General features: G+C 36.7%; 1 protein-coding gene across 2 annotated transcripts in view; it reads right to left on the reverse strand.

Annotated features, from left to right (window-relative positions):
* FAM193A (family with sequence similarity 193 member A) overlaps positions 1 to 18,752 on the reverse strand; it is a 75,299-nt gene that overhangs the window by 18,947 nt on the left and 37,600 nt on the right. For both annotated transcript variants that reach the window (XM_053941130.1, XM_053941129.1), the window contains 8 exons: positions 16,489 to 16,723; positions 13,167 to 13,291; positions 8,935 to 9,079; positions 4,114 to 4,191; positions 3,414 to 3,548; positions 2,459 to 2,571; positions 2,063 to 2,305; positions 9 to 162 (listed from right to left, as the gene is read on the reverse strand). In XM_053941130.1, coding sequence (XP_053797105.1) covers positions 9 to 162; positions 2,063 to 2,305; positions 2,459 to 2,571; positions 3,414 to 3,548; positions 4,114 to 4,191; positions 8,935 to 9,079; positions 13,167 to 13,291; positions 16,489 to 16,723 — 1,228 coding nt within the window. The remainder of the gene's footprint in view (positions 1 to 8; positions 163 to 2,062; positions 2,306 to 2,458; positions 2,572 to 3,413; positions 3,549 to 4,113; positions 4,192 to 8,934; positions 9,080 to 13,166; positions 13,292 to 16,488; positions 16,724 to 18,752) is intronic.

Raw genomic sequence — 18,752 nt, forward strand, 5'->3', positions numbered from 1 at the left:
TGCTGTACCTCATCTTTCAATGCCATGTTTTCACCGCCGCCGTTTAGCTCGCTGTGGATTCCATTCATGTTGGCTACAACCTCTGCATCATCGTAATTATTCAGTGGGTAGATATCAGCAAATTTTGCTGATAATGGCGCAACATCATCATCATCACTACCACTGAGGGGGAAAAGAGGCTTAGATAAATCCCAGTGCTCAGTTATAGTGAAAGCAGCTAGAATACCAAGATGAAATAAAGTTGAGGGCATCCCTTGTATAAATGTTCCAATTAGGAGTAACAGATGGTCTTCCAAGTTGTTCAACTGAATTTACTTTTTCAAGGAAGTAAAATCAAACAACCTGCCACATAATCCTACTCAATGTAGCAGTCACATGCCTGAATGACAAGACTCGATTAAAAATAAGATTCTCTACTGGTTTTGGGTAAAATATTTTTCAAGCACTGTTTTCTGACCAAGAACCTATGGAATTGATAATTGCAGGATATTGATGACCTTTAATTTGATGAAAAAAGCCTTAAGCCAATGTCTTCTTTCATAGAAATTGCTAAGTGGAAAAACCCACAACATCAAATTTGAATTTTTCCCACGTTAAATGTCACACCAGTAAAAAGGAAACACTGAACACATCACAGTGGCTCTTAAATTTCTCAATAGCTGTTAGTTTGTAGACAACCCCACATCTGCATGCTTTTCACAATCTGCTCTAAAACACTTAGTGGATTTTTTTTGCCTAACAGATAGATAGTAAAAGGACGTGCACATTTAATTACTCACTCCAGGGAAGTGTTGCAAAGATCAGTTAGTTAATGTTGCTACAATAATCCAGAGCTCTTAAAAGAGCTCTTAAACTGTGCACTTTTATCTTGCTGCATTCCATAAAATACTCAGCCAAAATTTAATTACATGATGGCACCATTAGGCATATTCCAAATGTGCAATGAAGAAACAAAACACAACAGATAGTATGAGACATAAAATGGCACTTCCCCAAGGAGCAGTGGTATTTCCCTAAAAATAGGCTTCTTACAGTAAATAATACTTGGATTCAACTGAACTAGCTTCTGAAGAGACAAACTGAACAATTTTTGACATTTCAGCACCAAAATTAGTGAGAGCTTATAGAAATTGCAAAGCACACATTTAAGAATATGTAGCTGTGCTCCCAAAATGGGTTCAGAAACTACAGCTCTGTAATGAAATATTAAAGCATTGGTGGTAGTAGATAAATGCTTAGAGGAAATGGAACTTAGTGACTGACAGTCACTAGAAACGTCCCACATATCTGCACTGTCCTTGTTCATCACAGCATATGAGCACAGAACACTATAGCAAATTCCCCTGACTGTGCCTACAGCAGGTATTTCATTATTTCAGTGTTCCCACTGTGCAAGTAACTCAAGTTGGGTTTTTAAAATATTTCTTTAGAATAGCACATAACAGAGGAGGCTCCTGGTTAGCTGTACCCATACTGAGCACAAAAGTCAGCCCACCAAGCAGCTTTAACTGTTTGGAATTACTATTAGACTAATGTGTCAAATCTGACAATGACTTTGATTGGAGTGTAAGAAATTGGGTGTCAGATACTTCTGATAGGGCCAATTTTTGATGCAAGATATATTAACACAGGTTCAACAATCCTAAAAGCCATATAATAAAGGGTTTTTTTGGAACTAAAGTGATTCATGTGTAATTATGATCCTTCAAAGAAAGGAAGCCAGTTCCCTTGCTCAGTTTAGGAAAATCTGACATTTTAAGATGATGCTCTAAAGTAGATTAATATCTGATGTTCCTGTAATTGCAAAGCAGGAAAGCACACAATACAAAAACCTCCAGCAACACTGGTAATACAGTATTTTCAGAAATTTTACAGCATATTTTTTAATATATACATGTATGTTTGCACAACATACAGCTGGAGTTGTGGCCAGCTGAATACAGTACCATTATTAAATAATTTTCTGAGGCAAAACTAGCATTACATAATGACAGCCTGCCAATGTCATTTGCCTGCTTAAGTTCAATTCACTATAAAAATTCAAACAGAAAAAGGAACTTACAAAGTTGGTGCAGAACCATTATCTGCGAGGATGAGTCTGGGATGTTGCTGAATTGTGATAGGTGAGCTGGAACCCGATCCTGAACTCGCTGAAGACATACTGGGTGGGCGGATCTCAGATAAATAATCCGGGGCAGAATCAATTTGCAGTGGTAACTGGTTAATGTGGATATCATCCGTTATGGGAGAATCCATGATGCCACACGTTAAAATGTGTGAAAGGCTGCAGTCATCACAAGTACATCTGTTCAAGAATTAAATTACAGATTTTTATGGTCTTGTTTAACTAGCATTTATTTACAGTAACCACACTCTTTGTTCCAATAATGTATTTCTTTTTTCCTTGAACAGGAAAGTAAGGATTTATTCTGATTTCAAACTAAAAACATCCGCTCACCTTCTTCTATAATTACAGTTGGGACAGTCAGGCATGCTCAAACGTGATGACAGCATGTGTCTCATTGTGTCTGTGAAGTTGTTCTCCCCAGATAGTGCTTTCTTGTTATTGAGCTGAAGTAAATGGTAAAAGCAATGTTTTAGTAGTGCAGGTCTTCCCGTTAAAAATTCAATGGCACATAATGACAAGTTACATAATCAAAAAGGGTTCTTTGGGCAAAATAATTTAAAAGCAGAATAATTCATAATAACTCCACAAAGGTGGTATTTTGATCACAAAAAGGAAGTTCAGAGTTACAAATGACAAACATTTGGCATCAATACTCTTCAAATAAAGTCTGTCTCTACTATGAAATAGGAAAATGAACAAGTCAGTCTCCTTGACTCATTCATACGTACATCTTGCACTGTACTTCTGCTGATGCATTCTGAACTTGAGCAGTTTTTGTCTTGTTTCATGATATGAAAAGGACGTTGCTGACCAATGGGGAAAGCAAACTGACCCTTAACTTGCCAATCAAAAAAATGTAGGACTAATTTGGTAGCTACATTGGTATGGAGTCAAGAGTAGGTGCTCAAAACAGGACTTGACTGCGTTAGTGAAAAAAATACAATCTCCACCTGGCAGAGGCCTAATCCTGAAAGCACCTAATTTCATTAGACACCTACAAGCCTTAGGTTAAACAAGGATGTGCCTAAGCTCCCACTTCTATAGATGCCCAGACCTGATCCTTACCTAAGCAGCCATGGTCTTACAGCTCACTTAAGGCCAATTAGGATCAAGGAAAAAGAGGATTCTTCCTCAAGTCCTCTGAGTAGACCTGTATACCAGATGTTCTGAATACACGGTTAACACAGGCTTATGCTCCTTATAGGAAAAAGTACTTACTGATGACTGCTTTGAGACATTGCCAATTTAAGCTTAAGTTTAAGTTTATTAAAAGGTACTATCATACTCTCTCTGGCTCATGACTAGCGTTTCTTTCTGCATACTGGTACAGGAACGGAGAGGTTCTCCATCCAGAGTTGACTCTATCCGAAGCCCACTGTACTCTTATGGAAAGCATGATGCACACTTGAACACTTCTAGGCTGCAGAAGAGAGTACTGAGTCTTAAACAGCAGTTTTATAATAAGATAGAAACTTCTATTGGCCCCTCTCTGGTTACAGCTTAAAAAAAGGAACACAGTTCTGCTCAGCCCTCTCCCCAAAAAACAACTGCAGGAGCTTTCTCCAGAGTCTCAACAGGTGGAATTACCTGCCCTGACACTGAGGCTCATACTCCTGCACACACACAGGCATTTGTTAAATTCTTGAGCACAATATTCCCTACCATGTACGTCAGGACAGCTCCACACTCAATGTATTGGCTGTTTTGGATTCCACTCTAAGGCAACAAAAATTCCCTTTTTTTTGGTACAAAGATTTTAAACATCTGGCATTCAGTCCTAAGACTACAGTGTTTGTGTTTTACCTTGTAGTAACTGAGATTACATACTTTTACCTGCTCTTCTTGGATCTCACTTTTCTGTATTTTAGCTGATCAAATGTCATGCCTGGCACAGAAGTAGTACAACATACTACACTCATGTTTGCATCTTACAAATATATGTGCAGCATTAGTAAAACTTAGAAGGGTATGAAAAAAAATCCTACCTGCTCTTCAATAAAACGCCTCTGTTTAAAAAATTCCCAGTCTTCCTTTAGCATGCGTTGTTTTGTTTTCATTGCCATCTAAAACAGAATTTGAGGAAAACTCATTGATTTAACAATAGACAACCTATTTTGTTGTCAATTGGTCTGTTTCATTAAACCTAGCTTATCTGTACTACTCTGCAAGTACTTACACACTTAGTCAATATGAAATGTGTTTCACTTCCTAATAATTTGAGTCACTTAAACAAAAGATTTTATATTTATTTATATATGATTTTTCACTTTATTTTCCACTCAGATTTTTTTACTGTTACTCCTTATGTTAATATTTATTTTTATTAGTTTCATAATAGTTTTTATAAACAGTGATTGCTATTAAATACTCAACATCTCAGATTCACTGCAATCCATTAATATCTAGAGATACTGGACTTTAAGCAAGGCCCCAGTTGCAGGCTCAAGTGCAAACCCTGAAGTACCATGTGTAGAACTAATCAGCCAAAGAGTCAAAAGAATCAAAAGTAGTGACCTAGACTAACACTATTTATTCATCAAAGATTTTCATGCCCCTTGATTTATCTAAGGCTGGAAAAATACTTTGTATTTGATTGTCTCTCAAATCATATCAACATAAATGAACATAAGAGTCCGTAACTTTTTGTACACAAATTATATTTTTCTGATTTAGTAAATAAATTGACTCTGAGGGAACACAAAAGCTTTCATGAACTCTAACACAACAAAATGCAAGAACAAAACTTCTCCAGTCGTACCTTACAATACTCTAACAGCATTACTTCATCAGTGAGGAAAAACAACTACCTGGGTTATAGTTTACAAATATTTTTTTTAAATTTACCTAAATAATAATAATCATCATCATTACCTATCACCTTATAGACTATAAGAGATTGCTTCATAGAATAGGTTAGTGAGCCAAAGATCAGTAGTTTACACAATTAGCAACATTCTTTTTATCTTCAAAAGCATGCCTCCAGAAACTCATACTTGATAAAAAGTTTAAAGTCCCACTACTAAGCTAAGTATATTATTACTATTATCATTATTTAACTTAGGAAGATGAAATTTTAAGCTGAGAATCTGAAGCAGTATTAAGTGGGAAAAACCTGCCTAATTAATTTCTGAAACTATCAGCATCACATTTTAATTACTACTGTGGATTTGGATTTCCTTTACTCCAGTGAGATAATGCTAACACCAAAAAAATGAGTTTACCATGTCCGTGTGTGCTTATAAAAAAATAAGAAAAAAAGACACCCATGAAATATTCTTAAATCATTCATACCATTTCTTAGATACACTAAAAGGTACTGCAGAGTCTGTGGAAGCAACATGAGAAATTTCATCCTGGATGAACTATCAGCTCCTGAGAACCCCTGAGCTATATTTAAGGCCAGCAGCTCTCACTTGTTTGGGTGCCCTGACACCTGAACCCTCACCATCGAAGTCAGCCACCTCCATTCACTACACTTTGTAAGAGAAGACTTTTAATGCCAGAGAACGACATTTAAAACAGCCAGTGCATTAACTGGGAGCTGCCTACTCAAGCCTGCCAAGAAACTGTCAGAGCAAACAGCATAGGATAAGTCCTGGTACCTGAGCATTAATGGGAACAGGAGCTGACACTCAAGTTTTCCTACTTCCACCGTTGCAGCCTTGCCAATGCTCAGTGTCTACAAGTATCTTAAGTTATTGATTCCATAAATAATAGAAACCCACTTCTCTCCCTCCTTTCTTTTCCCCAGTGAATATTTATTTCACCAGAGCAAAGCAGCTGCAATACAAACCACATGAATCATGCCCAAGAACTCTGCTAGGAAGTGGGAGATAAATTCAAATGTCATCAGAAGAAAAAATTTACACTTCAGTCTTGTGCATCTGGACTGAATATGCTATTACAAATGCCCTATGGAGAAGAGAGGGCCACTATCACCCTCTTCCTTCCTCCCTATTTATTTAAGGCTAAAAAGTATTTGAGCTCCATCAGACAAGCAAGACAGAGAGGTGAACAAATATTTTTCCATTCTGAAATGGATTTAATCATGAAACAAAGTCAGCAGTCTGGTCAGAACAGAAACATAACATTAAATCATCAGTGAAAACTCTGATATCCATACATATTTCAAAGGATGCTTGTTTCTTCCAAATTTTAAAGTCTGCACCAAATGTAAATTGCACATTTGAGCTTCCCAAATTTCATGTGTGAATCTATTTTCCTAGACTATTTCACTAGAAATAACAAAAATAATTCTTCCTATCACAAACTCTCAGCACACAAAAATACTGACTGCTTCATTACCTACACAGCCACCATAAAGACAAAAGCCAATTTATGCCCATGCTATTTTGTCTACTGAGTTGACCAGGACTGTAAAAAGAGTAAGAGTCACACATTAATACGGAGAGACAATGCTCTGCCTGGGCAAAAGCATTTCAGTTTAAAAAATAAATTAATAATAAAAAAAAAAAAACCTAAAAAAAGGAAATCCTTTGGCATGAAGCACATATTACTGTCTAACCATTATTTGTTGAAATAACCCAGGACCTCCTAGGTAAATGTAGTGTAAGTATGGTAAGGAAATCAGGATCTGGATGTACAGGCTACATACACTTAAAACTTTCCTGTACTCAAGATATTCCAAAGATTTTCCTCAGATTTAGCATATTATTAATTCAGGCACTGATACAGATGATTCCTTATTCTAAACTTTATCACAGCATACACACATGTATTAAGTTATGCCTGTGCATGACACAGCTATCTTACACAGTCTTAAACAATTAGTATTTGTATTGCTTGCAAGAGCTATTATCTTTTTTACCAACAAGTAACAGAACATACTACAGTGTAGGGTCCATCAATTATCTTTGCTGATGGGCTGCTTTGGGTATAGTTCCACACATAAGTGAGAACCATTCTTAAATCTCTTTTCCTTTTCAACTTTTCAAACGCCGCCTCACAAGAAAACCTCACAATTTTGTTGAGCCAAGAAGCAAGCAACTAATGAACATGGATTCACTAGTAAGATCCACAGTTTCTATAGCAGCTGGGCTTTCTGATTTCTAACTTGTTGACAAAAACATCACTGCAAATTCAGGTATGATGTTTATACAGAATAATGTATTTTTGATCAAGAGAGTATAACCACAGGTTATCACCAACACAGGGTTTAAGGCATGACTGCGAAAATGCTTTTTCCTACGAATAAATACCAATATAAATATGACTATCTTCTTTAAAATTTGAGGGTTTAAGTTTTACAATTGTTTCTTCTACACATCCCCCACATCGTTGCAGGTACTTTTGGTCATTAGGAAATAAGTCATCACATTAAATTTCCCAACTGGGAGAAGAGTGCCTGTTTGCATAGGATACAGGCTTCACTGAGCAAATTTTAAAAATGCTACGAGATAGGACTTGTGGCAGCTGCACAAGCTGGACTTGATAAAAAGAAATCTAGAAAAGTCAGTTAAGAGCTGATTATCAAGTGGTAAAAACCAACCAGTCACAAACCACGTATGAATGTGACTCTTCAGAAATATTTAAAAAAAATAGCTGAATGATAGCAGTGAATTGGGCTCCTTTCTTACTAGAGAGGCAATATCAGACAGCCATGACACCCTGACACCATGGGAAAGATGACTTCTAATATCATAAATGATGATGACATTTTACTGAGCTGCAATCAAATATTTAGGTGCACAAAAGCAACCAGACCAAGTGAAAACTTTTTAACTCAAAACTCACAGATGCAGTCCCCAAATACAGAGTGAACTCCAAAAATAAAATTAGTTATATTCTATCTCCATTGTTAAGGCACTGGAATTAATGGTAAAAGTTCACGTAAATCTTCAACACAGGGAACAACTTCTGAAGGACACTTACAGAGTACCATAAGACTGAAGTATCTTTGTCATCTAGGGAAGCAACATAGTATCACTGAATCTCAAATTAGTTCTCTATCTTCCTACTGCTTGGAAAACTTCAAAATAGAAGGGAATTTCTATAGAATTCTCTACCTTCAGTTGTATTTCCAAGACATTTTTTTCTTCTAGAACACTTAAGACTGAACTAAGAAGATTTTCACTCTTTTCCTGAGGTGTTTTTAAAAAAATTTTTTGAGCATGACACAAAAGCCACAGGAGAAATTTTTGGCAAGTATAAACAACCACTTGCAAAATAAACAGCTATTTTTCTGAAAATTAAGCTCTCAGCAATGTAGGAGTTAGCACAATAACACTGATTCAGATTATTTTCTGAAACTTAGCACGAATTCAGAAGAATAAGCTATCAGATCATATACTTGATTAAATGACTGCTTCAGAGGTCTCAAATACTTATGCATTGAGACAAACTGCAGTTTCCATTTTGACAACTGTACAACAATCATCATCACACTGTGAAACATGCCATAATTTTTAAAAGCCACCTCTTCCTCTGGATTCCATTTAGTACACTTATTATTTTGAAAGCTTAGGGGGTTTTGTGGAACGGATTATTTCTATTTCCTATCGCTTGTGTATTGGCTAACATATTTATAAAATGTTCAAAGACCATCTCTAAACAAGTACACAACAATCTGCTTCAACAATTTGAATATGACATTGTACAATCACCAGTAAGTATTGCACATGAATGCTTTTCTATTGTGAATGACTAACGTGAATGAAAAAAGTTATATTTTGTTGCTTCAAAGCCCTGGATAAAAATACCCATGAAATTACTCTTCACTGAAGGCACAGTCCTGCATGGGCTGCTCCCTACATAATCAGTCTTGAGACTGTTTGCATGACTCTTACCTGTTCATCAACATAATCATCTATTCTTTTCTGGCATTCAAGCCATGCTTCAGCAACTTGGCCCATTTCCTGTTCCAGCTGATGATACCTTTGTAGCAAGGTACTGTACATATCTTCACTACAGGAATCATGTGTTGTTCCAAGCCTAAAAGTTCAAACAGCACTTGTTACAGAAGAGACATTTGACTGAAGAATCACACTTTTAAGATCTGCCAGTCAAAAAGAATGTTGTGAAAATGTGATTATTGACACACCTAGGCCCACACAGCTGCCTGTATCCCAAAAATTGAGTATTTTCAGTAGTTTTTCAAAAAATATCCAAACTCTGCTTATTCCAATCTTCTGTAACCAACAATAGCAAGAATGTGGGAAGTGCCACATTGCTAGAGCCTCTTTCCAATGAGCAACCAGATGACAAACCTATTCGTTCAAATCTTGTTGCTTGATATAATTATCCTTCCAAAATCTATGGGCTAAAAATACATGTTGACTATCCACTGCACAGCTACATAACAAAAATAAAGCCAAAAGCCTGTGAAGCAGAACTCTCATGACCAGTGCTAAAAAGAATACTAGACGAGTTGGAGTTCCAGGTGGGAAATGTGCTGTAGAATGAGGCAAGTGAGATACAAGCAGTTATCTACTATCACTTGAGCAGCATGGAATTCAAAATATGGGTATGCCAGTCACTGCTGACTGTGTCTGTGAGGAGCCCCAGAAATAGGAGACAGACTTACCTCCCTTCCTACTGCTACATCTTTGCACAGCATAATGCTTCTTAAGTCAGTATGTCAACTCCCAACACACTGACTTGACAAATAATAAAAGACAAAATTCTACTCAATAACACGTGTTTAAACCACACTGAATTGTAATGACCTGTCAAGTGACACAAATAAACTGAAGCTTTACAACATTTTTCTACTCAGTAATTAAGGAGAAACTGTGAGATAATTAATTAGTCACAGAGGTTGTGTAGCAATCAAAGCCAGTACCAAAAAACCAAAATTGAAGCATCACAAAATGTGGTATTTAAGCCCAGTTCCAGCATTTCAGGGAGGTTTGTTATAGATTTTCATTGCAATACGATGTCAACCCAAGCTCAGAACCACATAGTCCTGCCTGTCACCTGGCAAAGAACTAACCCTTTAACTTGGCAATTAAGCATAATGAAGAGCTAAGCAAACAGACAACTCAGTAAGCACCAAATTACAGCTGATAATGTGCATTTGCCAATAAATCCAAATTTGTTTTGTTGTTTTGTGTACAGAACCTGTAACACAACCACTTTAGAAGGGTGTACACACAACTCTGCACATTAAAACTTGGGATGTCTATGGGTTGAAGAGTACAAAAAGAAGTGTCAAGGGATATAGTGCCTTCATGATACGACACTTCATTACTATCAGTGCAAACACTGTCAACTCCTGTTACTAGACCACAACTTCCTACTTTTTTTGGAACCTCTGTTTCTAGTATTACGTAATTATGTGAAAATCAGATTCCTACCATATAAAAATTAGTAATTTGTTCTCATAACTGCTCCTGACTAGTACTATTCTTTCACACAGTAGTTGTACACAGAAGACTTTTTAAAATATGTTCAAGTTAGAAGCAAAAGAGCTTAATTTTAAAAAATTTGTACTAGCAATGCAACAGCATTTACACTTTAATATTTTATTGTGATGGAGTAAAGGTAACATGATCCTACTAAATACAATTTCACCCCCCAAAGACAAATATAAAGTAACAATTTAGTTAACATTTCAGTCCTCTAAACAGAGGTGAAATATGTTCCTTGACTGCAGCAAAAACAAAGGTAATAAAAAGGATAACATATACATAAAATTTAACAAGATTTGCTCACTTTAAAGAACCTGAGACTTCCAAGCCATACCTGTTGACAAACTGATATGCCTACATATTTTGATCAGGAACACAATATTTTTGGACAATGGCATTTAAACAAAGCTCTGCAAACATCCTCACCACTGTCCCATCCCCTGCTGGAATAGCAAAAGGGACTGAGAAGCCCCAGATATTGGTCACTTCATTGGTAACCACATCCCAATAAAGCAGTGTGGTGAATTCAGAAGGCATGTCAGAGGCTGCATGTAATCAGAAGCATCTTAAACCAATCAATATTATTTAACCTCTAAGAAACTCTTCACATTGACACTTCATAAGGAAGTACTACCCACTCACCTTTGAAAGAACTGGATCTCCTCAAACAGCCATTATGAAAATACATCCTTACAAGATGCTCTGTCTTACCTAGAAGCCCTGCTGACTAATTAACTCTTGCTAAGCCATGGACAGCCCTTACAGCTGGTCTGCAGACTGTGCAGCTGAGCTGCCTCCTAAACAAGCCACAGATGCTGACTGTGTAGCCAAACAAGATACAACACATGAAGACCCTGGTAATTTACCCCAGCAGATGTCCCCTGTCAGCTGTGGAATACTGACACAGCTGATCTTGTATCAGCTAAGCTAACTACACCCCCACAAGGCTTCTGTTTAAACCTCCCTATGTGAACACCTTTTCTAGTCTGACATCTGATAAGCATCCTTGGAACTAACCACAGAACACCAACTACATATTTTGAAAAAGCCAGAGACATAAAAATTTAGTGATTTAAGGAAAGGATGAAAGAAAGTATGAACATCCAAAATCTAAGTGAAGCTGAGATGTCAAAATGCCATTTCACATTTCTCTTCAGGAAGAGAAAATAATGAGGCCAATGCTCTTTGTAATGAAACTCTTGCAATACCTTCTCTACTGCACATAAGTGATTCTCTGTTCACCAAATATCCAGAGGACAAGGCTGATCCCTGCTTTTCCATGTGAAGGTTCTGTAATGCAACATTTCTCCTCTAATTTCCAATGGAAGGCAGAAGCATATCCTTCCCAGAGAAATCTAATTCTGTCACTTCAAGACACAGAGAACTCAACAATAAAATCCTGAGAGACCATGAACACAAACAAAATCTACGTTTATCAAAGAAAATCAAGACATACCCTATATAACCTAGAAATGGGAAGCTTGTGCTGAACCTTTCCTGTCAAAAAATGATTCATGTCAACCAAACTAGGCAAAACTCTAAGTTCAAGGGTGTTTCACATCTACTACCTAGAAAACACAAATGCACTGGAAAAGAAAGTCCTGCAGGAAGAGATTGTGATTTCATTGTATTTGGAAGCTTTGAAGGAGGCTGTCACCACAATGACAGCAGAAACACAACTTCTGACAAGTTGTGTTCCAAGTTATGAACAAGCACAGGAAATGAAATTTGCTTCTGTTAAGAAATAACCATAAAGTTCACTAAGACCATTCTCAGCTCTGCAGATAAAGGCAATATAAATATTTTTATATATTCAGGATTGCTGAAGTGAAGAGATACAGAGAGGCTTTGTCAAAAAGCATGGACATGATGAAGGATAGCCACAGAAGAAGAAGCCACAGATCACTGGAAAAATATACAATCAACATGCTGTTGAACACAGCAACAAAATCAGCTGTTGGGGCAGGGGTTAGAGTTGAAACAGAATTAGTCAAACTGCTCTTGTACCATGGAAAATTACCCAAGACAATACCTTTCAAACACATGTACACAGATCAAGAATGTGTCTTCATCACAAACAAGACTGAGAGGTCAGCATGAATCACCCATGACTGTATGTTAAAAATGTTTAGAGTTAGGGTAAAGAAAATTTATATTAATACCTCTTCCCTAGAAAACCCAAACACTTTGGCAGTACACAAATTACAAGCAGAGCACCACTACTAAGAAAATACACAATTTAATGCCTCAGGAGCTTTAAAGCCATGAGACCTACAAGCATACAGCAAGGGGGTTTCTCCAGTGAAAAGAGGCTTAAAACTCCAAATTCAGTTCTATGCTCTGGGAAATAGAAGGTAATGAGGCTTTAATTTGCTTGTAGAGCTGTAGAAGCAGCAGCAATGCCTGATAACAGCAATATTCAGTCATAGCATCAGTATTTACACAGGATGTTGTCATTTTACTGGGTAACTACAACTAAGCAAACTAGGGTTCTAATTCTTCTGACAAGCAAGTTATGACAGTAGCCTGCTCAATCAACAACACTTTTGAAAAGAGATCCACAAAGATTTTTACCAATTCAATTGTAGCAGAGTATTTTTTTTAATGCTGTGGTTGCAAACACGGGTTTTCATCTCTTCTTGAAACCACAAAAGAAAGTTAAACCCTACCTTAGCTGTGACACCAGCGTTGGCAAGCTATTCTGCAGGAGTGGCTCAGAAAATACCAAATTTTCAAACAGATGCTTGTTGTGCAATTCCCATGTCACCTGAAATTTCTTCAAATGTTCATTTTCCTATAATGATAAAACGACCAGAAATAAACCAGGGTTAAGGAAAAAAAACAAAATTCTGTACAAGGCAAGAATTTTTTTCAAAGCCTAATCTCCAACCTACAGGCTGTATGAACCAGCTCAAATCTCATGATGCTTTAAAACCCAAACTCTCAGAACTGAAGCAATTTTTAATGACTTAAATAACCATAGGATCATTCCTTCCAAATTGTCATGCATTTAAGAAAAAAAAAATTAAAAATATCAGTCTACATTATTCTAAGTTCCTGTTCATTTCTGCACCAAAAGATGCATTTTATTATCTGAACCTGTAATTCTCAGGTTTTCTTGTCAAATAATTGTCTATTTATTATTATTTTTCAGTTTTTTGAACTTATCTAGTATAAGACACATATACAATGTCAACCTATAATCTTCATTCAAAACTGACATAAAATGAAATTAACACCTCTCCTCAACTACAGCTTAAAGAACAGATGAGACCAACAGCTTACTTCTCTGGTAAGCAGAACATTTTTGTATTTGAGGTTATTTAACACATAATTGTATGTAATTTCAAGAGCTAAAACTTAAAATTATTATCATTAAAACACAAGAATTCAAAACGTACATTATACTTTTCAAGGCAGCAAGTTTTCCTACATACAGGCAGCACTATGCAGGTTTTCTATACCAGGACTCAACTACACAGCAGAATTAAATGCAAGCATTCTGGCTCTCAGATCAGCAAGTGGGCTCTAAGTACTATAACCCCAAGCACCCAGAAACACCATTATAGTCTGGATTTTTAAAGTTTTGTTAATAACAGTGGGTTAAAAAACAAACCAACGAAACGTATTTATACCAGACCTGAAGACAAGACTATCAGCATTTAAAAAAACCAATTAAGTTCAAAGTATTATTATTATGAAGGGTGGGTGGTGGGGTTTTTTGAGTTGCACAAGGCACGCGTATTTTTTCATTTTGAGTATTATGCCCTCAAAATATTTTAAATTTCTATAAAATGCTAATAATTTCTCAAGGTTCACTGAGGTTGATTTCTTAAGGAATTTACATATTATGCTGTGAACAAAACAATCAACACTTATCTATAAACTCTTCTGTACTAGTTTGTGTAGATTATGGTATTTCTCACAAAGAAACATCAGGAAAGTTTTTTTCTCTAGTCTGTGTACTTGAGGGCCCTTCTGCACTGACCAGTCTTTCCAAATTGCTGTCAGTATGATCTGTCACTGCCTGCATTGCTGGGGCAGAGAGCTTTAGTTCCTGCTATTGAAGTCAGATGGATTCCTCTGACAGGAAGGACAACAATTCATCATTTCATTGAGAAATCAGTTTCTCACAGGTGGAGGTTCAAGGCATTATATGCCTTTCTACAGTACATTACATGCAAAGCTTTCATCCTTAAAAGGAAGGCAGCACTAAGTTTAGAAATTTTGGCTGCCTGTTATGTATTTTAGCTGAAAAGATTCCTTCTTCCATAGTGTACTGGTATCTTGAGAGGAAACATCCATGCACACTGAAAAAGCTAGTGACCCTATTACCTGTACTGCAAGCTGTGACATACTACTCCATTTAATAAAAAGGTTATTTAATAAATCTAAGGAATGTATGACAAAAGACAGTATCCTACATTCTCACATTTCAGTTTCTCAAGGTCACAGCTTAGTAGAAAGATGATTTCAGTACTGACTGGGCTGCAGAAGGAAAAAGACAAGAAAAACCTGGCACGTTTTGTGTTTTCTTATGCTTCATTCTTTAAAAGAGGAGAAGAATTTTATTTTAATTTTGTGAGGAAAGGGGTTGACTAGGGAGTTCAAGCATCTTGTGTTTTCTCATGGCTATTATTTCAATCTCCCATACCTACTAGTTTTTATAACTACTAGTTCACAGTAATTGCCAGGAAAAAGGTATGCAATGGTTATTTTCTGATCAGTTGTGTAATTCTGGCATTAATGGGTTCATTATTGGCAGACCCCCTTTGGGAAAGCTGAGGTGCACTGCAAACCATTTGCTTTACAGCTGAATAAGCTGCAACACAAACCAACCTCAAGAGCAACTTTCTCTCAAGCACCTTGTTAGAAACTTGGTGACTGTTAAAAGCAGCTGATAAACAGGAGATAGCAGTGACCTCACGTGTGGATCTAAGTGATAAAGCTGGGAAAGATAATAGAGACAACACCAAATACAGAGCATAGACAACAAAAAAGACCCTATAAGATATGCTCAAGTTTCCTAGAAGAAACATCTTCCTGCTTTGCCAATTTAATTTTATTGACAGCCCTACTTCAGTAATGAAACTCTGCTTCCTCTCCACTTTATATCCTCACCTGGGGTCATCATAGTGTATTGTCCCATCTGTTTTTTTCCTCTCTTTACCCATCCAGATAGTCACTTTCACCTAACTGGGAATAAAATCCAAAATCCCCATTTTTGCCACCTTTTTTTTTCCTACGTGCACAAAACTTACACAAGAAAAGGGATGGGCAGGATGATGACATTAACAAACAACGCACAAGAAAGGATTAATAACAAAACAGGATTAATAACCTTCTAAGACCTTAAGCAAATAGAATTACAGAATTTGTTTATGGTATTACTCACCCGATAGACAGTTACTCAAGAAGAGATTTTTAAGGCTGCTGCCTATTTTTTACCCAAAAATGTAATCCCAAGTCTAACATCACAATCAGTTGACCAAAAAAAGCATTTAAGTAGAACTTCAGAAATAATAAATTACATAACAGATTAAGTCTGAGGCAACACAATCTCTTCAAGTAGCCATCCTAGATAGTGAATGAAAAGTTGAACATGGAAACATTTTAAGTTAGTGCTACACACAGAAGTTGGTGCCACTTAATCACAGTTGTTAAGATGCTGTTAAGGATTACCAGAGAAGTGTTTTCCACATTAGGATTTGTAGTGTTTTGTAGATCTGCTTAAAGATTTGTTTCAGAGTAAGTGCCGCAAACAACATCCCACCTTTTTCCTTATGAACAACAACAACAAAAAAATCATCAAGCCACTGTAAGAGATACCTACTCCACACTTCTGAATATTTAACTTCATTTTCACAATCTTCCTGTCTCAAACAAAAAAATAACCTTACAATTTACAACCACAGAAGACACCTGAAAGAACCCAGAAGTAACTCATTAGCCCTGGCAAGCAGGAGCACAAAGGCTGTTTTTCAGTCTTACCAGAGTAACTAGGAAGGCGCTGATTGTACAGGCTGCCTGACAGAGTGCACTGTACTCTTCAAGTAGGAGTGAGATGAACTGCTGTGCCTGGGGTGGCCCTTCTGTCGCTAACGTCGATGCAACCTTGGATCCCAGGGACAAGTGTCTGAGCAGGCGAACCTTCATTTCAAGCACATATTCCCTGGCTTGCTGCTCCAACCGCTGGTAAAGCTGGTATGGATCTCTTTCACAAAGCCTTTATTTTTAGAATATTTGTGACAGGAAAGAAGAAAAAAAAAAAAAGGAAAGCATGTAATCAACAATTTTCATTTTCCTAGAAGTATTTACCAGTTACCATTATGCTCATAAAAAATAACCTCAGTGGCTCAGGTTTAGAGAACAACTTTAAATCTCAGAAAACACAGTCCAGTCCCCTACTTCAACACATATGGGACTGAGCTCCTGTGTACCTTAAGGAGTAGGATGCCTGCACACCCGAGGATTAAAATTATTTAGGATTTAAAATTTCACTTCAACTTGTGAGCTCAAAATCTTAACTCTGTTTGCATCCAACCCTGCAGGCACTCAGACTCTTCAGATAAGCTTCTTCACAATTTCTCCATATTGTTCTTAACATGTGACAAATTAGTGCCTACAGAAGAAAACTGAACATGATGACTGCTTTGAACCACTTTAAATAATTCGATTTCACTCTAAATTTCTGTGCATGGAGTTTAAGCATGCACAGAATGCTTTGGGTTTTTTACAGTACAGGGAGCTGGGAAGAAGAAATGAATGAGGTAAGTAATTAAGAGTTAGATGAACAGAAGTCTGCAGCTATCTAATCCATGCTTTTCCCTCACCACTCACAAAACTCCTATCATACTGCCATCAAGTATTCCAACATACAAGAAGAACATTACTTGGCACCACTACTTATTCCAACAAAGACAACCAGACACTCCATTTTTTGCCAGCTGTGTCTAACAAGACCCAAGCATGAAAGTGGGAATTTCTGCATTTTAAACAGTTACTCAGCCACAGCATGGTCTTCTGCATACTACCTATATGGAAGATTTTTTTTTTTTAAATGCATTCAGTACCTACATTGACTAACTTGGTAAAAAAATTCTGCATGATATTAGTACTACAGACTGGACACACTGGTGCCTGCCATTTTTATTTTACACTTTATAGACCAGAAGGAACTCAAGTGAAAAATAATCCAACTGGCATTTAAGGTTTCCTTCTTTGAAATCCTGTTTCCATCTTTGGATTTTAATAATCTCTCTCGAAAGTGAAAAACAGTTCTGAGTAATGAAAGCTCCTGTGTACATAAGAAAGTTACACAGTATCATATTCTGATTTCCAAAATTTTTCCATTAAGGAGATGCATAACATCAATAACCACTTCAGCTGTGATTCAGTTTTAATTACCAACACACTATGCAACACTTAAACATCTTTGATTTCCAAGACTATATTGCATGTTTTGATCACTTAAATAAATGAAGTGTGACTAATAGGGAGGGACATTATATTGCTCTGCTTGTACACAACTCACGTTCGAAACCAAACAGTTTTTATATAAACAAAGTACAATATGCTAATTTAATTATCTACTAAAGCCAGTTCAGGTGCACAGTCATATTAAGAGCAGTGCTAGAGGAATTTCTCTTTCAAATGTGTCTTCACCTCACCAGAATTTAGGTTCAACAAGAAATTGCCCATAAGAACTACAGCTCAGGTCAGACTGCTCAGATCTCAGTATATTAAGCACATATGGAACCAAGGAGAACAAAAACTCCTTGACCACACGTGGAGTTAGAGAGTAACTGAAATGATCCTACTGGAGCCCTTTAAGGTTTGCCACACTATTCTTAAAAGCAAAAAACCTGCCACTGAGGATCTCATTAAGCCCATTTTCACTTCAACACCTACAAAAGCTGCAACTGTGACTTCTAAAATGAGAATGAAATTGGAATCTTCCTCATCTAGTGATCAATGTCCAATATAACTTCTCTTTATTTTTATAAAATTTCTTCCAGGTATTATAATCACAGTAAGATGCAAACACTAACTACTACTGCTAACTCAGGCTAGTTCCACAAGGTAAGATTTTCACATGAGGCAATTCAAACTTAACACTGTCTTATGAATAAGGTCTTTTGAAGAATAACATTCTGGAACCCTTTCATAATTATGCATTTATATTCCTACTGCAAACAGCACATGAATTTAATAGCTTCCCATGCATTTAAACAAGTATTCAAAAATCCTGAATA

Source organism: Vidua chalybeata, chromosome 4 (genome assembly GCF_026979565.1).
Source record: "Vidua chalybeata isolate OUT-0048 chromosome 4, bVidCha1 merged haplotype, whole genome shotgun sequence".
In the NCBI taxonomy this organism is placed as follows: Eukaryota; Metazoa; Chordata; class Aves; order Passeriformes; family Viduidae; genus Vidua; species Vidua chalybeata.